Here is a 23,145-nt window from a genome sequence, read left to right on the forward strand (position 1 = left end):
CTACTCTAGGGTAGACCCTGGATCTGCCTCACCCCCCTCCCCACACACACACACCATGGGGTAGCCGTTCCCTGGGGCCCCTGCCTTTGCTGCCGGAGCCTGCCGGAACTGCTGCTGCAGCTGAGCAAGGGTTTCCTCTGTGGCTCCGCCACTCGAGGATCCCGAGGCTGAGGTCTATGGCACTTGGTTCCCACTGTGCTACAGTCTGGCCTTTTCTCCCACTGCGGCCTGAGCCTCCCCTCAGCTCCTGTTGGACAAGCACCGGACCCAGAAGCTTAAAGACCACGCTGGATCCACGCGGCAAGGCCAGCTCCCTCTTCACGATAATGATCTTCTGTTAGCTGTGCCTCCAGCCTCAGCCTCCCTGACCTGGGTTTGCTCAAGTCCCTCCCACAGCTGTTGATGTTTCTCCACGGCTCCCTGCAGCTTCTTTTGGATCAGCTCCGCCATGACACCCCTAAAGGCCTCCTGGGGGTGGGTCGCTAGGTTTCAAGCTCCCCATCTTGTCGTCGTCCCCCCCCCCCGCAGGAAGGACAGCCCTTTGAGGCCCCACAGCCTCTCCTCATCCAGACTAGCCACTCCCTAGGAAGACCCCAGATCCCCCGACCCAAGCCCTCTCACTTAAAAATTTTTAAAAACTAGTATTTTTAAAATCACTGGAGCATTCAGCTGGGGAGCCATGCTTCATGGAAAGTATTCCCCTCTCCATACTTTCAAAGCTTCACAGGAACACTTTTCAAGGAAGGGTCCATAAGTTAAATCACTCAAATGTCAGCTTTGTACTTAGTGGTTTTTAACTGGGTGGCATTTTGGCTCTGCCCTTAGTGGGATGGATCTGAGGAGATTGCTATAAACACCTCTACAGGTCTTGCAGGCTCCACACTACAGAGGCAGAGAACAGCTGCAGAGAGCAGAAGGCCTGTCCTAAAGTGGGCGTCACATGCCGTTGAGACACAGGAAAGGATGTATTTAGAAGGCCCGTACCCTGGAGACACTACAGATCAGCAACCCCAAGAGTCGTGGAGGTGGGGGACCACAGTCAAGTCTGTGAGAAGCAATCAGTGACCATCCAAAAAATTCCACTGTGAGAAATGGGAACACGGGCCAAAGAGATGGCTCGGTGGTTAAGAGCACTTGTTGCTCTTGGAGAGGACCGGAGTTCAATTCTCAGCATTCGGTTTTTTCAGGCAACTCACAGCGTCTTCTAACTCCAGCTCCCGGGCGTGTATCTCACACCCTCCTCTGGCTCTGTGGGTGTGAGTGCATGCACAGATACACACAAATAAAACCTATCAAGAAGGAGGAGGAGGGCGAGAGAGATGGCTCAGGGGTTAAGAGCACTGCGATGCTCTCAGAGGGCCGGAGTTCAATTCCCAGCAACCACACAGTGGCTCCCAACCATCTGTAGTGAGGTCTGGTGCCCCCTTCTGGCATGCAGGCGTATATGCAGGCAGAACACTGTCTATGTAATAAAAATGTTTTAAAAAGGAGAAGGAAATAATGCAAAGAATACAAAGGTCAAGGAGATAGCCAGAATTCATGACAGAAATTCTGAACAGATACAGAGTGAGTGAACTGGGGGAGGTGGGCATATCTTCCCAGGGTAGAAAGGAATCAAAGAGGCTGACATTTGAAGAAGCTGGCCAAGGCCAGGCCACGGTGGCACACACCTTTTACCCCAGCACTTTGGAGGCAGAGGCAGGCAGCTCTCTTGAGTTCGAGGCCAGCCTGGGCTACAGAGCGAGATCCAGGACAGCCAGGGCTACACAGGGAAACCCTGTCTCAAACAAACAAACAAACAAACAAGCAGAAGCTGTCAAAGAGGCAGGTGACAGGAAACACCACCGTGGCGAGCCTGGGTGGCAGGCATCAGTCTGCAGACAGACGCTTGGCCGCGGGTGGGGCTCTTCCACAGAGACTGACTTAGCATGGCGGCCCAGCAGGCTCAGCTCAGCAGGGTCTGTGCTGAGAGAAGGATCCACGTAGATCTTGGTCTTTTGGTGACATCTGCATCCTAATAAAACTTGTGTTTCAAGCTGCGGAGGAGTTGCTGAGAGGTTGGTGCCTCACCGGCGACACGTGTGCCGTCGCTGCTTTGTGAGTCACAGAAAGGGCCGGGCTGCTCAGCCTCCTCAGCAACAAGGGGCTGATAAGTCAGGGCTCTGTGTCTGAGGGTCAAAGCTCAATGCCCAGTGCTAGAGAGTTTGGTGAAATGGATTCTTTTAATTACCGAAGGCAGTACAAATTGAAAAAAACTTATAAAAATTTAGAAATCTGGTTTTCGGCCATGACAATGCATATATATCTTTTGGCCCGATGAACTCATTGATGGAATTTTATACAAAGAAGACCAAGAACAGCACAAAGCTCTAAGGACATGAACGTGTCGTAGTCATAGCAACAAGGTGAAACCACCCACATGTTCTCGGAGAAGTGACTGGGTCAGTACCCTGTGCTCCCACGGCACACGTGGTGACTCCAGGGCAGCCCATGAGGAAACCCATCAGCATTGAGAGAGAGGCTGTAGCAGTCTGGTGGATACAGACCTTCACCGTGGTACAGTGAAGGCCTTTCCCTCACATTTTATGTCACACTTCTGCACACACACATAAAAAATACATGTTATGAGATGCATAAAACAGATGGCCCCAAAATGGAGAACATGCAGGGTGAGGTTCTGATGTGTTTCCTTTTATCCTTCTAGGCACACTGTGTGGTGTGAGTACACTGTTTTGGGTGCTGGGTGCATCTGTTCACACTGGTGTGAGCGCACTGCTCCAGGGGCTGAGTGCCCTGCTCATACTGTGGTGAGTGCACTGCTCTAGAGACTGGGTGCCCTGTTCACACTGTGGTGTGAGTGCACTGCTCTAGAGACTGGGTGCCCCGTTCACACTGTGGTGTGAGTGCACTGCTCCAGGGGCTGGATGCATCTGTTCACACTGGTGTGAGTGCACTGCTCCAGGGGCTGGGTGCATCTGTTCACACTGGTGTGAGTGCACTGCTCCAGGGGCTGGGTGCCCTGTTCACACTGTGGTGTGAGTACACTGCTCCAGGGGCTGGGTGCATCTGTTCACACTGGTGTGAGTGCACTGCTCCAGGGGCTGAGTGCCCTGCTCACACTGTGGTGAGTGCACTGCTCTAGAGACTGGGTGCCCTGTTCACACTGTGGTGTGAGTGCACTGCACTAAGGGCTGGGTGCCCTGTTCACACTGTGGTGTGAGTGCACTGCTCCAGGGGCTGGGTGCCCTGTTCACACTGTGGTGTGAGTGCACTGCTCTAGGGGCTGGATGCATCTGTTCACACTGGTGTGAGCACACTGCTCCAGGGGCTGGGTGCATCTGTTCACACTGTGGTGTGAGTGCACTGCTCCAGGGGCTGGGTGCATCTGTTCACACTGGTGTGAGCACACTGCTCCAGGGGCTGGGTGCATCTGTTCACACTGGTGTGAGCACACTGCTCCAGGGGCTGGGTGCATCTGTTCACACTGTGGTGAGAGTGCACTGCTCTAGAGACTGTGTGCCCTGTTCACACTGTGGTGTGAGTACACTGCTCTAGAAGCTGGGTGCATCTGTTCACACTGTGGTGTGAGTACACTGCTCTAGAGCCTGGGTGCCCTGTTCACACTGTGGTGAGAGTGCACTGCTCCAGGGGCTGGGTGCCCTGTTCACACTGTGGTGTGAGTGCACTGCACTAGGGGCTGGGTGCCCTGTTCACACTGTGGTGTGAGTACACTGCTCTAGAGCCTGGGTGCCCTGTTCACACTGTGGTGTGAGTGCACTGCTCCAGAGGCTGGGTGCCCTGTTCACACTGTGGTGTGAGTGCACTGCTCCAGGGGCTGGGTGCATCTGTACTGAGGTTAAGGAAAGAGCAGTGTGATGCATTTGCCCCTTATTTATTTTCCCACAGACCATGTGTGCATCTTCAGAAGTTGAATATCCAGGGCTAGAGTCCAGTTCAAGACAGCAAAGCTGTCCAAAACCTGTGAGCAGGCGACTGAAATACTTCTAGGTTTAAGTGTGATTTGCGTACCTTATCCACACTGGAATACTTCCTCATCGGAAACAGTTATCAGTATAAGGTATAAGTGGTTATGCCTAACATAAAGAACTAGTTATTTAAAATAGTGGTTTTTCTCTGTTACATCGTTTGTAAGGGCCTGTGGGTTTGAAGACTAATTGAACTTGCCGTCAATGTTTGGCAGACTCTTGGGACCGCCTCCTTTAGAGTGCTCTAATAGTTTAATGGCCTTGTCGGAGTTGTCAATGTTCCTCAGCAAAGTCTCTAGTCGCCTCTTAATTTTCTTCTGATCTTCGAGAGCGCAACCGATTACTATCGACTGAAATTTTTGGTCAACTGGCCCGGGCGGCACCTCAGATGAACACGCACTGTAGAGTGACATTAAGTGGCTCTTGGCATTTCCCAGGTCGTCCAGGAACTTATTGACCACCTCATCTATAATCTTCGTGGCGTGCTTCAAGGATTCCTCCTGCTGGGGACTTCGAATTGTCTCCACTGAGACCTCAACAGTGAGCGTGCGGCCCATCAGGCGGTTTGCAGTGAGGTTTAATTCCTCTCTTTCTCCTAAACACGAAACAGCAGTCAGTAGGAGACAGAAACTTAACCACGTCAGCAATGCCAAGGCGTTCATCTGTGGCTACCTCTATTTTGTATAAGCACTTCTGTGAATTTTTTAAAGGTAAAAGCCAAAAACACTACCGCGTGTAAGATTAACTGAGGAAGTCTTTGATTACAGAGCTAGGTCACAGAACGCCTCTGCCCAAAGTCTTTACTCAGTAAGGGCCAGCTCCCACCCCAAGTCTGTATGTATGTCTACATGTTTGGTGGAGGCATTTATAGCTAAGATGAAAATCAAGCAAATTCAGAGCAAGCAGAGTTTAGCTGGGAGGATGGCTAGGGTTCGAGATGGGGCACAGTGGAGGCTCGATGCCGCACACAGGACGCGCGTGTCTGTCAGAATACACGGCACACTTTCGGCCAGGAAGCAGCAGTGATAATGTAGGTAGGACCAGCGGGCTCCCGAGAAAGCCCTGGCCCTCTCCCCTGCACACATACTCAAGCTGGCCCTGGGTGCGAGTCGTGACCAGCGACTCCAGGAAACTGTGGTGGCCGTGGGCTCTGGCGACATTTCAAGATATACCCCAAACCGTCAACAACTTCTTTTCCAGTTCCAGAACTCCTGAATTCATCGGTCCTTTGCCGTGGCGGTGAAGGGACAGACTAGGCAGGGCCCACTGTGGGTGGACAGCATTTGGGGGCTGGAGTTCAACTGCTTATCTCCCCCAGCCCCCCAGCCCCCCAGCCAACTGTATTGGGTGGTCCATTCCTCCCTGGGTTGCCACAGCCCTCAGACGACCAGGGCAGTGCATTTTACATTAGTTCCTCTGCCTGTCCGACCTCTGACCATCTCGCCAAGTCTCCACTTTCACCTTGTTCCTTTGTAAGGTCCAGGACCTGTGGTCCTGAGGTAGGCTGCATGGCTGTACTGCCTGCCCGCCCTTCTGGAGCTTGCAAGGCTGGCGTGGGCGTGGGGGACACAATGACACAATGATCCCCGCCGGCCGACTGGCAGCTGCCGCTGCTCACTGGCTCGCTGCTATTAATGCTCAACAGGGGTAGGCGCCCCCCAAGTCAGGCAAGCATGGACTCACATTTGTCAGAGACTCCCTGGAAGTCTAAAGCGCCCCTCTGTGGAAACAGTTCTCACCGTCACTAATCTGCCTCATGTCCTGGCTGTTCTGGATGCTGTGGATCATCTCCAGAAGGATTTCTTTCTCTTGTTCAACAGCAGTGGCTGCATCTCTCAAAGCTTCAACCCTGCATGCATTGGCACAACAAAACAGTTATTATAGCAACAGTGTCCTTCCTATTAATTTCCCTCAGCTGCCATCTAGATCAGGCCAAGTTTAAAGGACAGGAAGAAAGCTTTGCAAAAATGCATTACTGCAGAAATGCATTGCTGGACATGGTGGCGCACGCCTTTAATCCCAGCACTCAGGAGGCAGAAGCAGGTGAATCTCTGAGTTTGGGGACCAGCCTAGTCTACTGAGCAAGTTCCAGGACAGACAGAGCTATATAGAGAAACACTGTCTTAGAAAAACAAAACAAAACAAAACAAAAAACCAAAAAGAAGCATTACTTAAAAAAAAAAAAAAAAAAAAAAAATTCTACTGGGTGTTTTTGTCTTGTTTTCTGAGACAGAGTTTCAAAGGCAGGCCTAGAACTTGCAGCAATCCTCCTGTCTCAGTGGTGGGGCAGCAAGCACGGGCCACTCCCTCTGGCTCCTCAGCTTGCTGAGCTCCTGTTTCCTTGCCCGGGGCAACCAGAGACCATGTTCATCCATGTGAACTTGTTCTTTTAACATCTGTGTTTGTATTTTCAGTGCATTTTCAGTGTGCATCCGCTTCCCTTTTTCCATGAACTCCTTATGGGCCACAGACATGGAAGCCGTTTCTCCTGTGAGCTTCGTTCAGGATGGCCCTCACTGAACAGATACTGCCCTGTCCCCTGAGATAAACTTATATTAACTCTATTAGCCAGGGTGCCCTGTGCTCTGTTTCAGCCTCAAGCACGTGGGGTCACCTGCATGTGTTGGCCTACCGGTAAAGAGCTCCTCTTTACTTTATTAAAGATTTGTTGTAGGTCTGTGTGCCTGAGTGTTTTGGCTGCATGCATGTAGGTGCATTATATATGTGCATGGTGCCCACAGAGGACAGGAGGGCTTTGAATGCCCTGGAATTGGAGCTATGGATGGTTATGATGGGTGCTGGGGACCGACCTCAATCCTCTACCACATCATCCAGTGCTCTTCACCACTGAGCCATCTCTCCAGCCCCTTAGTTTATTTTTTTGGAGACCCTGTTTCATAACGTAACTCAGCCTGGCTTTCCTGCCTCTGACTCCTGAGCAATAGCTCACTCTGATGTGGTTCTTATCGTGGCTTTGCCTTGTGGCTTAGCCTCTCGAAGTTTTAAGTGCTTTTCTGACATCCTGGCCATACTATTTTCCCATGTTCTAGTTATAGTTTTACCTTCCCGGTATTTGTTTCTTTAGTCCACCAGAATATGCTCTGGCTTAGGCAACAACCAAACAGCCATTTTCCTTACAATTCTTTACACCAAATCCTGTGTTACCTACATGAGATGCACCTTTGAGACGGCTCCCGTCAGTCAGTGTGCTCGCTGCCCTCCCCCACACTCTTACAGCGTCATGGGCTCTGCACTGTACAATTAACTGGTAGAATAGCCTCCTCCAAAATCTTCTACAAAGATAATTTAGATATTTGTATACTTCCATTCCTCCATATAAACTGTATGTTTGATTTCTTTTAAACAATGCGGGAGCCAGGTGGTGGTGGCGGCGGCGGCGGCGGTGGCGGCGGCGGCGGCGGTGCACGCCTTTAATCCCAACACTCAGGAGGCAGAGGCAGGCAGATCTCCGTGAGTTCAAGGCCAGCCTGGTCTACAGATCAAGTTCCAGGACAGGCACCAAAACTACACAGAAAAACCCTGTCTTGGAAAAAAAAAAGGGGGGGGGGGAATTTGACTTCCTCTTGACAATGTAGTTTAATTTACATCTTTTACTTCAGTTTTATATATTATTAGCTTTGAAATATTCTTCACAGTAGCCTTATGGATTTCTGAGTGTTCCAGAAACCTTATGGATATTGTTGCAGATCATTTTAATTATGTTTCTAGTCAGAAACATGCTGTTTTTATGGGTTCTGCTTACAACTGGCAATCTTGCCTGTATTAAATTTTAACGGGTGGTCCATCACTTCTACCATTTCTTCTGAGTTCACGTGACCATACTGTCTGGGGGAAAAAAAAAGAGTTTCTGACTCTTTTTCATCCAGTTGATTTTCCTTACAGTACTGACCGATGTCTTTTGGTTCTATATTAGACAGCGGAAGTGATGGGGGGGTTGCTTTTTCCCAAATTTAAAGGGAAAGTCTCTTTCAGATTTTGGTGTAAAACCCTGATCATACATACCATAGGACACTTCATCCCCTACCTCCACCAACTACACACACACACACACACACACACACACACACACACACACACACACACATTTAACTTCACATACAGGCGAACAAACCCTGCCATTCAAAACCAGGGTGTTGAGTCATGAAAAGCAACAGAAAAACATCTCACACATTTAAAAGTTATGTATTTTCAGGTCACTTTCTTACAGGTCACAGTGACTACATTTCCAGCTTTTGTAGAGAGACAGTGATAGATGACCCCAGAATGTGAGGCCAGGGACAGACGTTCCAACCCAGATCACTAGTGGAAGCAGCCAGAGAGGGAACAATTCCACCAACCTTTTATTAGCACACGTCAACCCGTGACCTCCCATTTTCACCCTGTCCACATGTCACCCACCTGTCAAACCCCAAAATAGCACCATGAGGTGTTTCGCTTACGGCATGTCTCTAAAGAGCCAGCAGAAGCGGGCAGGAATTGTATGTACCAATCTGGCTGAAGACAAACAAGTATGGGTAGGGTTACAGGCTTCTTCGGGCACCACTGTATTACAGTAGCGTCCTCAGCTGAAAAATGGGAGCCCAGTAGGTAGGAAAGAGGCCCAGCTGGCAGCAGTGTGAAATGTTTATAATTAGAAACGCTAATTATGACTCCAGTGTTTAAAGAAATGATGCGCAGACTCTGAAGGACCAGATTCCATTTTAACGCGTGCGCGTGTATTAAATATGACTGAGGGAATGGACGTTGTTCTAAAAAGGGCTCATTTACAGTAATCAGGTACAGCCGTGAGTTTGCGGAATTAATGAAACAGACTAAAAAGGAAATATCCTAAGGGGGAAAAAAAACACCTTTTATCTGTGCATAAAGGAGCCATTTCGAGCTAGGGATGCAGCTTTGAGGTACAGAATGTGCTTAGATTTGTAAAAGCTTGAGTTTGACCTCCAGCAGACAGAGAGAAGGAGGCTGATTGACTGATGTTGATTGATGGAGGCTTTTTTTTTTTTTTTGAAGGAGTTCTTTATACATAGTAGAAATTCCCAGAGCAATATACACATCTACATATATTCATCCATTTACCATGGGCCTTTCGTTTGCTGTTCTTCCTTCCTACAACCTTCTTCCTGATACTTAGGATCCTTTAAAGAATTCTGGTTCCCTTGGGCAGGAACTGTTCACCGCTTCCCTGCTTCCTTTCCCTTAAGGAAATCAATACTCTCCTTGGCCCTTGTCTTCGTTAGGGTTTCTATTGGTGGGACGGACCACCGTCACCAAGAGCAACTTGGGGAGGAAGGGGTTACTTTGCTGACTCTTCCACACCACAGTCCATCAGTGAAGGCAGTCCGGGTGCTCAAACAGAGCAGGAACCTGGAGGCAGGAGCTGATGCAGAGGCCACAAAACGTTGCTTACTGGCTTGCTCCCTCATGGCAGCCCAGATGTGGCACCACCCACAATGGGCTGGCTCCTTCTGCACCAATCACTAATTAAAAAAAAAAAAAAAAAAAAAAAAAAAAAAAAAAAAAAAAAGCCAAGGCAGTGTGAGCAGTCACTGTGAGCAGTGACCCCTTAGTGTGTGGAGGGTCAAACAACCCTTTCACAGAGATTGCCTAAGACCATCAGAAAACAACAGATATTTACATATTTGTTGCAGACTGTTACTTTTGTTTATGTTGCATTTGTTTAACTCTGTGAAGCTGTGTTCCTGTGCCTGTCTAAAACACCTGATGGTCTAATAAAAGAGCTGAACGGCCAAGAGTGAGGCAGGAGAGAGAAACAGGCGGGGCTGGCAGGCAGAGAGATGATATAGAGGAAGAAATCTAGGAGAAGAAGGAGCCAGAGAAGGAGGAGTCCAGGGGCCAGCCACCCAGCCACCAGCAAGCCACGGAATAAGAGTAAGAGAATGGGAAAAGCCCAGAGGCAAAAGGCAGACGGGATAATTTAAGTTAAGCAAAGCTGGCAAGAAAAAGGCCAAGCTAAGGCCCGGCATTCATAAGTAAGAATGAGCCTCCGTGTGTGAATTCATTTGGGAGCTGGGTGGCTGGCCCCACAAAGAGTAAACAACCAACAACACATATTCATAACAGCAGCTAAGTTACAGTGATGAAATAGCAACAAAAAGAATTTACGGTTGGGGGTCACCACACCATGAGGGACTGTATTAAAGGGTCGCAGCTTAGGAAGGTCGAGAACCGCTGCCCAAAAAGGCTTTCTTGCCTGTAGCTTGATCTTATGGAGGAGGCATCTTCTCAGTTGAGAGTCCCTCTTCCCAAATGACTCTAGCTTGTGTCAGGGCGACTTTAAAACTAGCCAGGACAGCACTGTGCATTTGTTTTACCCCCACCCTCTTCCTTGTGAGACAGGGCCTCATGTATCCCAGGCTGGCTTGGAACACACTTGGACTTCTGATGCGCCCGTTTCTACCTCCCGAGTGCTGGTATTACAGACGTGTGTGATGCCGGGTTTATTTGTACTGGGGATGAAACCTAGGGCTTCCTGTGCACTAACCCAGCATACCTCACTACTCAGCTTGTTTAAATTGTGTTTGTACTCTTCATCAGCTCTTGCTGGACTTAAACTCGATTCACAGAATTCTGTCTATGTAGCTTTTCCACTAGTCTGAGGTTAGTGACTGAACCTTAAATACCGCCTGCCTCCCTTCCTATTGGTTTCTTGAGACGCTACGATAGACAGATATAAACATTCAATCTTAATAAACTCATGTGATGATTCTTCTCTTGCCGGCAAGGGGCATTTCTTGGTGGACTGGGATCCAGGGAGCAGCACCATGTCCAAATCGGGAAAGGAAGCGCCCTCACATCACGGCTGCCTGGGCGCGGAAAGCTGCTCTACTCTAAGCAGGCTTTGGCAGAGACACCGTAGTAAGAATTTTCACGAGCACAAAACTGGAGCATCCTCTCCTGGTCCCCAGCCTCCCAGGCATCGCATGAGCCTGCAGTGGAGGTGGGAGGGTGAACTGGTAGGAGGAGGGCAGGCGAGGATGTCGCCCGACGGCAGCTCACAAAACCCCAACTGTGGGAAGAACTACTGCTGACTTGGCCGGAATTTCCTCACCCTCGACACCAGTGATAAGGAGACCTTGGCTGTGACTGAAGGAGGTAAAGCAGGAGCAGAGTTTAACTCGGCGACCGACAGGGCCGGCGGAAAACATCAGCAGGAGTCAGACGCTACCTATGACGTCAGCACGCGTGCGCTTCACGGTGGTTAGTCTAGACTTAGGGTCACGGACGCAAGCTCTTTTTAACGAAAATGTGTGCTTCCACACACAGGGAGTCGGCAAACGTTCCCTTCAGTGGGTGTATGTGAAAGGAACTCTTTCGAAAACAAGTTCTCAAACTCACAGACTGAGGCTCCACGTGAGACCGTGGCGTCTGCTGCAATTCCTGATCCTGTCAGGAAAGACAGGTTCTCCCCGTCTGCCTTCACTGTCCGAACCACTCACCAGTACATTAGCCTAAGGCAAGGCACCTAGTCCCTCGGTTTCTTTCTTTTTCTTTTTTCTTTTTTCTCCAGACAGGATCTCACGTATCCCAGGCTGGCCCAGAACTCACTACGTAGCCCAGGATGACCTTGAACTCCCGATCCTCTCGTCTCTAGGACTGGGACTATAGGCATGCACCACCCTGCTTGCTTTCTGAAGCCAGGTATCAAACCTAGGGTTTTGAACATGCTAGACAAGCATCCTACCAGCTAAGCTCCCATGGCAGCCCGGTGTTCTCACGGCTGAAAGATATAATAACATCCTCCCCCTCAAGGGTTTTAGAAGTTTCAAATTACAATGTATATGAAAAGTGTTCTTTTAAATTACAGACTATCACTTCACATTAAATATGGCGTCAACTTGCTTTGTGAGTCCTGGAACACTGGGACATCCTAACAGGAACCTTAAGCAGGAAGAAACCCCAGCGGGGGGAACGGCGCATGTCCCCGGCCCCTGCAGTGACCACGGTTTCCTGCCTGGGTGGGTGGGGGGCGGGGTTTGGAAAGGAACTACTCACTATGGGATCGGTTTTGGGAAATGTATGAACAGCCAGTCTCCCAGTCCCGCCTATCACTCATTCCTCCTCTGCCAATCTCTGAAACGCAGCCCTTGGACAGCATCTTTATCACCCACAGCTTCTAGAAGCTACTCGATACTCGGCACACACTGGGTGTTCAATATTCACTGGATTGATTTTCTTCTCTCTTGGTAAAATCGCATTCTGATGCCAACTGGACGGCTGAAAATGATCTCTCCAGCCCTGGGACACATGGTGTTTGATCTGCACAGCCAGCCAGTCTTCCCATGTTCGAATGTGAAGCCCACTGATCTTGACTGCAACTCGAGGCACGTGGTTTGTCTCTGAGCTTCCATTTCTCATCTGCAGAATGCAGATAATGGTAACTCCCACAGAGTCAGGGGGCCTAGCACACAGACAGATGCTAGCACGTATTGTTTATAAACTAGGATCAGCATTAAAAAGTAAGAAGTAAGGTATCTCGCCACGACGAGAGCAGAATCCCAACAGAACTGGTCGCAAAAAAAAAAAAATCAAGAAAGGACAGGGTTACCTCTTTAGAGGAGATGTAGTGGAACTATTTTCTAAATGTAAGATAGTGTAGTTAGTATTATAAACTATTAGAAACAAACGGCATTCTGCTAACAGCTTGTAAAACTGGGCTGAAAGTTGTTAAAGCATTTTAGAAATCCTAGAGGTCAGTGCATCCTTCAGGACATAACACCTTTGGTGTGGTTTCAGTTTCCTGAGGGAAAAGTGACTCCCACTGTCAACAGAAACCATACCACTGGATGGAAAATGTATACTGGCTACAAGCCAGTGTTTTGCAGTACCAAATCCACTGCTTGACTAATATGTACACTAAAGAAGCTGGTAAAGGGAAATCACAGAAGCTTCATCTTTTCTCTGTCCTCCATATTTAAAAGTCTAATTTTTAACAGCGAGTAGTGCTCTATGGCACTGTCAAGGTGGCTGCTAAAAAGGACCCCCACACCTGGAGCCATTAAACACACATCCATCAAACTCTCCCCATCAGCACAACTGTTAAGACACAGAAATTAACCGCTTATATGCAATAACCAGAATTCCTTTTACATTAATCAGACACTAGAATGCAACACCTCTCAAACCCAAGACTTTCGGGACAACCCCCATCCGTCACCGCTCTCGCACTTGGGAGGCATTAATTCTGGTTTCAGGGCAATGACTCAGCTTGAAGAGAGTAACAACTCCCTGAGCCCTTTCAAGGAAAAAAAAATCTGAGCAGTTGAGAATATACTGTCAAAGGTCGGCGTCTACTTCGTAGAGGGAAGCATCCCCAGCCCTCGGAAGGGCTTGACCGCTGAGGCCCCTTTGCCCCACTCCGGGCTGGGCACATATGGTTCAGGCTTCTCTCGTGGCTACTCAGGAAATGGTGAACAATGTCTCGCCTGCTGGTTCTCTGCTCCTAATAGTAATAATAATGAGTGCCTCACTCGCAACAAAGCTGCTGGCTGTAGTTTTCTGTGCAAGCACACTTCCGCCGCCTGTTCGGTGCACGAATGGAGGGAGATAAAGGCACACCAGACTTCAGGGTTTTGCTTATGCAGAACCTGGAGAAAACTAGGGAACAAAATGTTCGCAGTTCCTGGAGGCTCGGGGTGCCTTGATAAGATTTTCACCGAACAACACCCGCACACAACCAAAACTTGCACAACTCTGGAGACATTAACGTCTCCACCAGACACATAAGGTCTCAAATGGTTACGGACGACCCAGTATTTGCAGCAGTTGCTAGTATTCAATACTTAGAAATTTTACTACAAGGCTGATCCCGTGACGGAATCTCGGGCAGACAGAGTGTGACTCCTGCCTTTCGTGTTTTCAGGCCTGTGGCTGGCACTTCCAAGGTGCCACCAGTGTCTTCTAAATGCACAGCAGGATACCGACAGACTGCGGAGGGCATCGCACGTGGCTAAGAGGAGGAAGGACGGTATCCAACTTCGGCACCACCACCCCCTAGCCCCCCACGGCCCCTCGTGGGTCTGATTCCCGCTGGCCGCGGGAGGGAGGGGGCAGTCTGGAATTTTCCTTACTCTTGAGTTACTATGAAGTGGTCTGGGGCAAAGAAACTTACTACAATGGGAAGGTGGGGAGAGAGGGAGAGAGACCCACACTAAACTGCTACCTCCCTCCAAAGAGCATCACTGGAAACGTGAAAGTTAAAGGCAGCGGGGACCACACAGAAGGTTCTGGAAGTTGGGCAGGCCCGCGCTCGCCGGGGGAGGGGAGCCCACCCGAAGCGCGCGCCCCCGGCAGCCCGCCCGCCCGCCCGCGCCGCCCGCCCTCACCTGAGCTCCAGCTGGTCCAGGCTCTCCAGCAGGCGGCTGGAGCGGTCGGCCATGGACGAGGAGCGGCAGAAGCGGCCCTCGTGGGCCTTGGCGCTGATCTTCGCCTGGGCCATGAGCTCCGGGGGTCCGCGGCGTCGGCGGGCAGCAGTGGTGCGGGCCGCACGTCGCCGTCACCGCGGGCGCCGCTGACGCGGACGGCGCCGCCCCCCCGAGGCCGCGCGGCCAAACAAGGGCAGGCGCGGGCGGGCGCAGCCGCCGGCACCGCGGGGTGGGGGACCCTGCCCCGGAGCCCGTCGCCAGCCTCCCACCCGGGCTGCACGATGGCTCCTGCTGTTTCTCCCAGCACCCACGATTCACGGCAAGGGCAAAATCGTGCAGCCCCGTGACGTGGGGAGCAGAAGACAATTGTGTGTGCCCCAGGGGCAGTCTCGGCTTGCCCGACCTGTCCGGTTACCAGGCAGGCTCCTAGGAAAACCGGGAGAGCCGGGACAGCACCATGCTCCAAATAAGGAGAAGCCAGCCGAGTGCATTTGTACTGTCTCGCCTTTCTAATGAAAGGATTGTTACTTTCACACTCAACTTATTTAAATCCTCTGTGAATAATAGTCACTAGGCGCCCGTGTCAGAAGCTGTCAATGTCAGTAAGAGATGGAGTAGGGCTGAAATAGAAAGCCGTGTCTAGTTAAAGTTGTGTTTTGGCCGTCTCAATGCACTGAGCACAGAAGAAGGGAAACTTGAAGTTGATTTACAACCTTGAATCAGAACTCAAAGCCTTTCCATGACTGAACAGAGTCAAGCCCCTTAAGTAAGGCTGACTCCCAGGTCCCCCACCCCGTGCCCCAACTCATTTTAAACACTAATGAACGGCGAATTATCTGGCTTCATTAAACACTGTCATTTCACGACACCAACGTGAAATCTGAACGTTTTGTGAATGTCTTGAAAATCTATGCTTGCACAGGTCTCAGGTATAATGCCAGCTCCTCTGGACGCTGACAAAGCAGTGTCTCTTGGGCCAGAGTGAGTTCAAGGCTAAGATGGGTAGCTTTGGCAAGAGCCCAAGGTCTCAAGAAATGAAAGGGGTTGCAGATATGGCCCAGCGGTACAGCATCTGCCTGTCTAGGTTAGCAACTAAGTAAGGCAGAGATGTAATGGTTTGAATGCAATGTCTCTCACGCTCTCTGGCATTTGAAAAATTTGGTCCTCAGTCGTCGGTAGCTGTTTGGGGAGGATTATGTGTGGCCTTGCTGGAGGAAGTATGTCACTGTGGACAGGTTGCAAAGGACTCGCTATGCCCACCCAGTGTCTCTCTGCTTCCTACTTGGGTTTGAGATGAGTGCTCAGAATCTGTCTTTGCAGCCATCATAGACTCTGACCCTCTGTAACTGTACCCAATTCAATGATTTCTTTTATCAACTGCCTTAGTCGTGGAGTTTTATCACAGAAAAGGAACTAAGTGATATAGCAGACATCTTCAAAGCATTCTATTTTTGTCACAAGTTGAGCATGCACAGAGGCATTTTCAGACTATAATCTATGTGTATGCTCCTGTCTGAAGATGTCTACTCTCTTGTGACTTATGACTTTAAACTGAGCATGCTTCTGAATGGGCAGGCTCTCATATGAATATGTATAGGCTCTCTGAATAAAATCCTCTGTGCTTCCTGAATTTGTGAAGAGCTTTGCTCTGATAACAGCTCCCATGCTCTTCCTGCTGGGTACAGGTTGCAAATCTTTGTAGTTTACATCCTGGCTTGCTTATTTTGGTTTCACAACAAGCAGGGCATTTTTGTCACGGGTCTGGTAATTTTCAAGTTCCCAGACTAGAATCACCCTGGACTCTCATATCCTAGACTGAACCCACTAGTAAGTCCCAATTCTACCTTCAGAATATAGCTTGATTCCTCCAATCCCACCATCACCTGGCCAGACTTCCCTGGGTGACTGCAGAATCCCATCTGTCCCCCCAGCATCTATCCTGCCTCTCCTGTGAATCCTCAATACAGTAGACCATACCACACACTCTCAGAAACCTCCAGTGGCTCACCAGAGTGAACAAGAAGAGCACCATTTCTCTCAAGTCTGTGTCATTTTTGCAAGTACCTACATCAAACCACAAGTCAGGGGCCACCTTGTGTGTTTTTTGCATGGCTCATTTCTTCGCCTTCTTTGAGTCTTTGCTTAAGTTCACTCACCAGTGCAATTTTTCCTTAACATTGTTGAAAATATCAAGCCTGGCCGGGTGGTGGTGGTGGTGGTGGCGGCGGCGGAAGGAAGGAGAGAGAGAGAGAGAGAGAGAGAGAGAGAGAGAGAGAGAGAGAGAGAGAGAGAGAGAGAAGAAGAAAGAAAGAAAAGATCAAGCCTGAGCTGAGCACAATGGATGCTTATCTGTAATCCCAGCAAGCAGAAGGCAGGGGCAGTAGGACCCGGCATTGGAGGCTAACCCAGGCTACACAGCAGGTGTAATTCTAGGGCTGGCGAGAGCTAAGTGGTGGAGTGTTTGCCTAGCATGTGTGCTGCCCCAGGTTTGATGATCCCCAGTGCTGCAACCCAGTCTGAATCCGGCACCATTATGCTTCTTCCTTCTCTACTTACCACACCATCCCTTAGAGATACAGTTTTATCTGTCTGCGTATTTGTTATCCAATACTATCCATACAGCCCACTCTCCATGCCTGACAGCAGAGGGACAGAAGCTCTCGGGATCACTGTCAAATCTCATGTACTTCAAGCAGTTGCTGTCCCTTGGTAGATACACAGCAGTTTGTGAACAAATGAATTAATGATGAAATGAAAAAATTGTTATATTAGAAATATACTTGGGATAACCTACAACTTCATTATTAATGACTCTTGTTTAAATTCAAATTATGAAGCAATTTTATAATGTTTTAAAATCATTTGGTGAGCGATGATGTCGACACATTAAAGAACACTTGTTATCTCTTCCTAAGAGCCTCAGTGAAATACCCTTTCTTGTCAAACCAAAGGGTACAGCTGCTGTCTATTCCAGCCCATGACTGCTATGCATGCTGTGGGAGCCTTAGGCAGGCTGGACAAACACTGAACCACACATTCAACACAAAAGCTCCCTAACAGACATCCATCAGGACACACCATGCTTGGCCATGCACTTTCTCAAGGTTTCTTCTTGCTCTACATCTGCTTAGCTACTTTCAAGGTCACACTTCTTGCTGTTTAGCAACCTCCTGCAAATGTGTTGAAGGTCAACCACGAGGCCTGCCTTTTGTAGCCTTGCTTGACACTTTTAACATAAAATGTCAAAGGAGCCTGGGCTGCAGAGGGACACCATCTTAAAAACAGGAGAAAAATAAAGCAGTCGGGTTGATTTTTGCAATATAAACGACAAATTCTCAACCTATATCTCCTTAAAAACTAAACGATCCAGTATCACAGAGAAAGGACAGAATTCAAGCCACATCTTTCTGTCTGAATAAAAAACAAAAAAGAACCCTTCATATTTAGAAATTTGTGTTTAGTCTTTTGAGGCAGGGTCTCACCATAGGGTGGTCCTTCTGCCTCAGATTTATGAGTGCTGGAATCACAGGCATGGCCAGCCAGAGAAATTTGTTTTGTTTTTTCAAGACACGGTCTTACTATGTGGTTCTGGAACTCACTGTGTAGACCAGGTTGGCCTTGAAAGTGCTGGGATTAAAAGCATGTGCTACTATGCCCAGCAAGAGAAATAATTTTATGACACATGCCCAAATAACATAAAATATACCTATCAAGATAAATAGGAGATTCTTATTCTTCCACTGATACGGGTTTTTACTCACAATGGAGCTTCCATACTTAAGAACTAAATATGTCATACCAGCTGTAACCCAATGAATAACTAAACTGAAGAGAGTCAACATGATATAGAAATGTATTATATAGAAACGACAGGATAAAAGGGTAGATTATTGAATCTACTCTGAAAGAAAAAAAGAGATAGATGTGATAAAAGATTATTGAATCTACCTGAAAAAAAGGATATAGATATAAGATAAAAAGTAGATTGTTGAATCTACTCTGAAAAGAAAAAAGGGAGGATATAGCTATGATAAGGTAAAAAGCAACTACTCGTTTTAAATATTTTACATTGGATTGGATTTTGTAATTATATGCAAATGTTGTATATTGATACAAATTTGAGATTAATTTTGTTAGAACATTCGGTACATACATTTCTAATCTTGTTTAAGGGACTGTACCTATACAGTTCATTTAACAGTCTTTGAAAATTATTAGCAATTAGGATACAAAGAAATGCAAGTTGGTAGTTATTACAATCGAACTTGTAGTCATACTAGCTATGTTTTCAAGGTCAAACAAATATATTTTAGATAGACAGGTCATCTTCAAACACTTCAGAGATCTACAGAATATGGCATTTAAGATGTTTTAATAAGTCTTTTTTTTTTTTTTTAAATGACAATGAGACATGTCTGCTCCTGGCAGCACCAATCTACTTCTGAGAAGATGATGGGCATCGAAGAAACTCCTTATGGAGTTTACTTTCTTTGTGGCAAGTTAGCCACTGAGCAGGAAAATGCCCTTGCCTCAACTGCTGACAGTATGCTGTCCAAATGGACAAGCAGGACACAAAAAAAAAGGACTGCCAAACCTTGCCAAGACAAGGTAGAAAGGCCCTTCAGAAAATCCTGCTTCACAGAAAAGTCTGTCAGATATGCTAGGCCGATAGGCCGAAGATGGATGGCCAACGTTGCAGAGGAACCTTGGGTGACTGTCCAGGCAGCTGGCTGTTTCTGTCATAACTCACAGTTTTTGGAAGTCACTTGTTTGCACTTCTTGCTTACTCAAGTTAATATTATTTCTTTCTTGGGTGTCTGAGGGAGTTGAAGATTAGATAATTATAGTTATAGTTTTCCTTGCTAAGAAATCCAGAAACTCACTAAAGAGGTGTAAAGTGTGTAAGTTTGAAAGACATGTAAAGATAGTTTTGGGTTGGTAATACAAGTTAGGATAGAAAGTGAATTAGGTACAACATTTTGGACTCACCAAAATAGGATATAATGGAGTATTTTCTCTAAATTTGTCAAATGTTTATAGTCTGGACATTGTTAATATAATTCTTGAGTGTATATATTATATATGGTTATTGTACTTATTGTATATAGTTTTTCTTATATTAGTTATAACTTTCTTCTATTATTTTAGACAAAATGGGTGAAATGTAGTGATATGTTGTATACCCTAATAAAATTTGCCTGAAGATCAGAGAACAGAACAAGCCACTAGATTAAACATAGATGCTAGACAGTACTGACACACACTTTTTCTCTTAGCACTTGGGAGGCAGAGGTCTGTCTGGATCTCTGGGAGTTCAAAGCCACCCTCGACTACATGAGATTGACTCAGTCTAGGAGAGAAACAGAGCCCTGCAGTGGTGGCACACACCTTTAATTTCAGTACTGGGAAGCACACACGCCTTTAATCCCAGGAAGTGATAGGAGCTCGGAGAAAGGTGTATGTGCAGAGGACTCTTAGAGATAAGACAGAGCAGTGGCTTGTTCCTTTGTCTCTCTGATCGATCACTCAGCATTTACTCCAATATCTGGCTCCAGGTTTTTTATTAAAAGACCTTCCAACATTCAACTTACATCTGGTATAATTCATGTTACACAACAAAAAACTGATTTTTTTTTTTTAGACAGAATTTCTATGTGTAATAGCCCTGGCTGTCCTGGAACTCACTTTGTAGACCAGGCTGGCCTCAAACTCACAGAGATCCACCTGCCTCCCAAGTGCTGGGATTAAAGGCGTGCGCTACCACTGCCCAGTGAAACTAAATTTTTTAAGAGTTAAGGATTATTCCTGTGTAGACTAGACCTTCAACATTGTTTCTTGAAAAGCATATATATTTTTAAAAAAATCAGAAAACTTTTAAAAATAGGTTTGCATGAATATATAAAAGAACTAAAATTAAAATAAGTTTAATTTGGGGCTGGAGAGCTGGCTCAGAGGTTAAGAGCACTGGCTGTTCTTCCAGAGGACCCGAGTTCAATTCCCAGCACCCACATGGTGGCTCACAACCATCTATAATGAGATCTGATGCCTTCTTCTGGCCTATAGACATACATGCAGGCAGATCACTCACTGTATATGTAATGAATAAATAAATCTTTAAAAATAAATAAGTTTAATTCTATGTATATACCTTGATATTTCAAGTCATACAAAAGGCTGAAAGGGAAGGGAAAAGTTTCAAAGATGATTTTATTGTAGCAATGTGCAGCTCTACTTAGAGCACGCATACAGCTGCATGATAGCACATAGAACCTTGCTGGCTTTAATATGTGTCTATAACCAACTTCCAATACCCTCTTCTAATAATCATAAACAATGATCTCAAAGGTAGAGCTTACATTAGGGTCACATAACACACAGAATTTCTGGAAAAAACTGAGTTATGGCACCTTTTATTTATATTCATTTTCATTCCTAAAAAAATAAACTAGAGCCATTTATACAGTACAAATAAACTAAAGACACAATACTACAGAGAAACATACAACAGTCAAGAGCTTCACACACGTTTTTCCTTCTAAACGATGATCTTAACCTAAATGCATGGATTCTAAGTTAGCTGGAAAAACGCGACACCCATTTCTAGAATATGATTTATGCTTGCATTGGTATGTTTTCTGTTCCTTTCATCCAGTTTTATACAATAGCACAAAATACAAAGCAAATCCAAGATTCTGAACATAGGAAAGAATAAAACTTGTTTTTAGAAACATTTATCCAAGTAGATTTCTTGTCTCCTTTAGAATACAAAGTCAAGAATTCATTTTCCTGAGTCTCTTCAAGGCCACTTGATGTTGTGTGGTAATAACTTTAATTACATTTCCTCAAGACTTCTTCTAATAGCTTCTTCTAATTCCACATCTGCATTAAAAAACAGAATTTTAAAACAGGATAGACAACCAATGATGTGCTGTTTATGAGTTTTATTAACACACTTCTTTCCAAAGGCAGAGTCAGAATCAATGAACTTATAATGCGATGGAGTTCCTCAATAAAATCTGAGTATTTTGAAATATGAGAATCTGGATATAACCCCAAGTCAACTTTACACATGCACTTAGTGTGCTAAGAGACACGTAAGTTATTTCTATTCAGAGATGTAGAAACTCAGCAGACTCTAGTAGCATTGACATTTACCTATTTCAACAGTGAACAATATTATTTATTTCCTGAAAGACTCAGGATGATACATATAAGAAATGCAAACAGTAGGTTGGCTGGGATGGCTTAGGGGGCACTTGTCACCAAGCCTGATGCAACTTTAAAGAAACGGAATCCAAATGTGACAGCACAGGCCTTTAACACCAGCATGTGAGAAGCAAAGGCAGGGGAGCTCTGTGAGATCAGCAACAAGGGCTACACAGTGAGACACCAACCACCTGTGGCGGAAGGAGGGAAGAAAGCTGGTAAAAATAGGCAGATCTCTGAGTTTAGGGCCAGCTTGGTCTATAGAGCAACTCCCTGGCTAGCCAAGGCTACAGTGAGATCTTATCCCAAAAAACAAACGAAAAGAAAGGAGGAGGTGAAAGAAGGGAAGTGGGGAGGAGGGAGGTGGACAGAAACAGCAAGGTAATACTATGAAATGGCTGTTAAATTTACTACTTGTCAACTATACCTCAATAAGGCTCAGGGAAAATTCTAAGGCAGAATGAAGCTCTCAGTTACATGGCATCTAAGAAAAGAGAGAGAGACATAGAGGGAAGGATAGAGGGAGGGAGAGAAAGAGAGAGAACACAGGTATGTGTATGCACCTGTCACAAACGTTTGTGAAATGCACACCGTATACCAGGAACAAGACTACAGTACTGGGGATAGGGACATGATTCTGGGGATAATGTTCCTGCCACATAAGCATGGGAATATGAGTTTGGACCCGTAACACATAAAAGATTCAGCATGGTGGTGTGAGCTTGTAGCCCAGTGCTTGGAAGGCAGAGACAGAATGACAGTGCAGCCAAGACGGTAAGCTCAGTTCAGACTCAGTGAGACGCCCTGTCTCAAAAAACAATCAAACAAACACCACCACCACCACAACCCCAACAACAACGAAAGAAGTGGAATGTTACCCTCTGGCTTCCATCCATGCACACATGAGCACACACACCTGTGCACATACATGCAGCACACACAGAGAATAAACACAGTGAACAGGACAAGCATCACTAGCTCACAGGTCTTTTTCTGTGTTCCCACTGAGAGTGAGTGAGGCTAAACTCCAGGGGGGTGGGATTAGGAGTCAACTCATCAGCTTGTACTAGCTTCTCACCAACATCTTTCCCCATCTGGTCTGTGATGGACAGGCACTAGTGGCACCTCTAAGAAGTTTCCTGAGCTGCATTTTCCTGAGCGGGAGCTCTGGCTTGTTATGTTGTCTGCAATTTAAAATATTAAAAGCTAGTCTACACCATGCATTAAGTTACAGCTATACTCAAGGACTGTGAGATACCCTAAGATGAATTCAAAGAAGTCAGTTAAACACAAAGAAAAGCTATGACACTTAGCAAAACACCGACTGTCAAGACTTCTATATAAACTTACAGTAATTAAGAATGTGGTATTACTGATACAGAGCAGCAGAACTGTCCCAGACACAGAACCATGATTACAACAAAGGTAACCTAGGAAAATATGCTCTTTTCAGGAAATGGAGGTAAAAAAAAAACAAAACTAATAGGCCATATAGGAAAATAGAGATTTCCTCCTATTTTAAGGAATATACAAAAGTAATTTCCTGATAT

At 46.7% G+C, this 23,145-nt stretch overlaps 2 protein-coding genes and 1 pseudogene across 5 annotated transcripts in view; all 3 read right to left on the reverse strand.

Annotated features, from left to right (window-relative positions):
- LOC121824728 (prefoldin subunit 6 pseudogene) lies at positions 1-450 on the reverse strand (annotated as a pseudogene).
- A 1,753-nt stretch (positions 451-2,203) lies between these two features.
- On the reverse strand, positions 2,204-14,561 carry Bag2 (BAG cochaperone 2). The gene is made up of 3 exons (XM_042265926.2): positions 14,351-14,561; positions 5,726-5,835; positions 2,204-4,581 (listed from the first exon to the last, which is right to left on the reverse strand). Exons 1-3 carry the CDS (start codon positions 14,461-14,463, stop codon positions 4,172-4,174), a joined length of 633 nt encoding a protein of 210 aa, XP_042121860.2. The 5' UTR covers positions 14,464-14,561; the 3' UTR covers positions 2,204-4,171.
- Positions 14,562-20,783: 6,222 nt separating this feature from the next.
- The window catches only part of Znf451 (zinc finger protein 451), a 62,283-nt gene continuing 59,921 nt past the window's right edge, over positions 20,784-23,145 (reverse strand). For all 4 annotated transcript variants that reach the window (XM_076557993.1, XM_076557992.1, XM_042266195.2 and 1 more), the window contains one exon: positions 20,784-21,268. In XM_076557993.1, the coding sequence (XP_076414108.1) occupies positions 21,222-21,268 (47 nt within the window). In that variant the 3' untranslated portion in view covers positions 20,784-21,221. The remainder of the gene's footprint in view (positions 21,269-23,145) is intronic.

This window comes from Peromyscus maniculatus, chromosome 21 (assembly GCF_049852395.1).
Source record: "Peromyscus maniculatus bairdii isolate BWxNUB_F1_BW_parent chromosome 21, HU_Pman_BW_mat_3.1, whole genome shotgun sequence".
In the NCBI taxonomy this organism is placed as follows: Eukaryota; Metazoa; Chordata; class Mammalia; order Rodentia; family Cricetidae; genus Peromyscus; species Peromyscus maniculatus.

Bases quoted from the DNA above. Each gene is read 5' to 3' on its own strand.
- Bag2 (XM_042265926.2), bottom strand. From the start codon at position 14,463: ATGGCCCAGGCGAAGATCAGCGCCAAGGCCCACGAGGGCCGCTTCTGC. The intron at 5,836-14,350 runs GTGAGGGCGGGC...CAATGCATGCAG, and splicing joins CTGGACCAGCTGGAGCTCAG to GGTTGAAGCTTTGAGAGATG. The intron at 4,582-5,725 runs GTGAGAACTGTT...TTTCGTGTTTAG, and splicing joins CATGAGGCAGATTAGTGACG to GAGAAAGAGAGGAATTAAAC.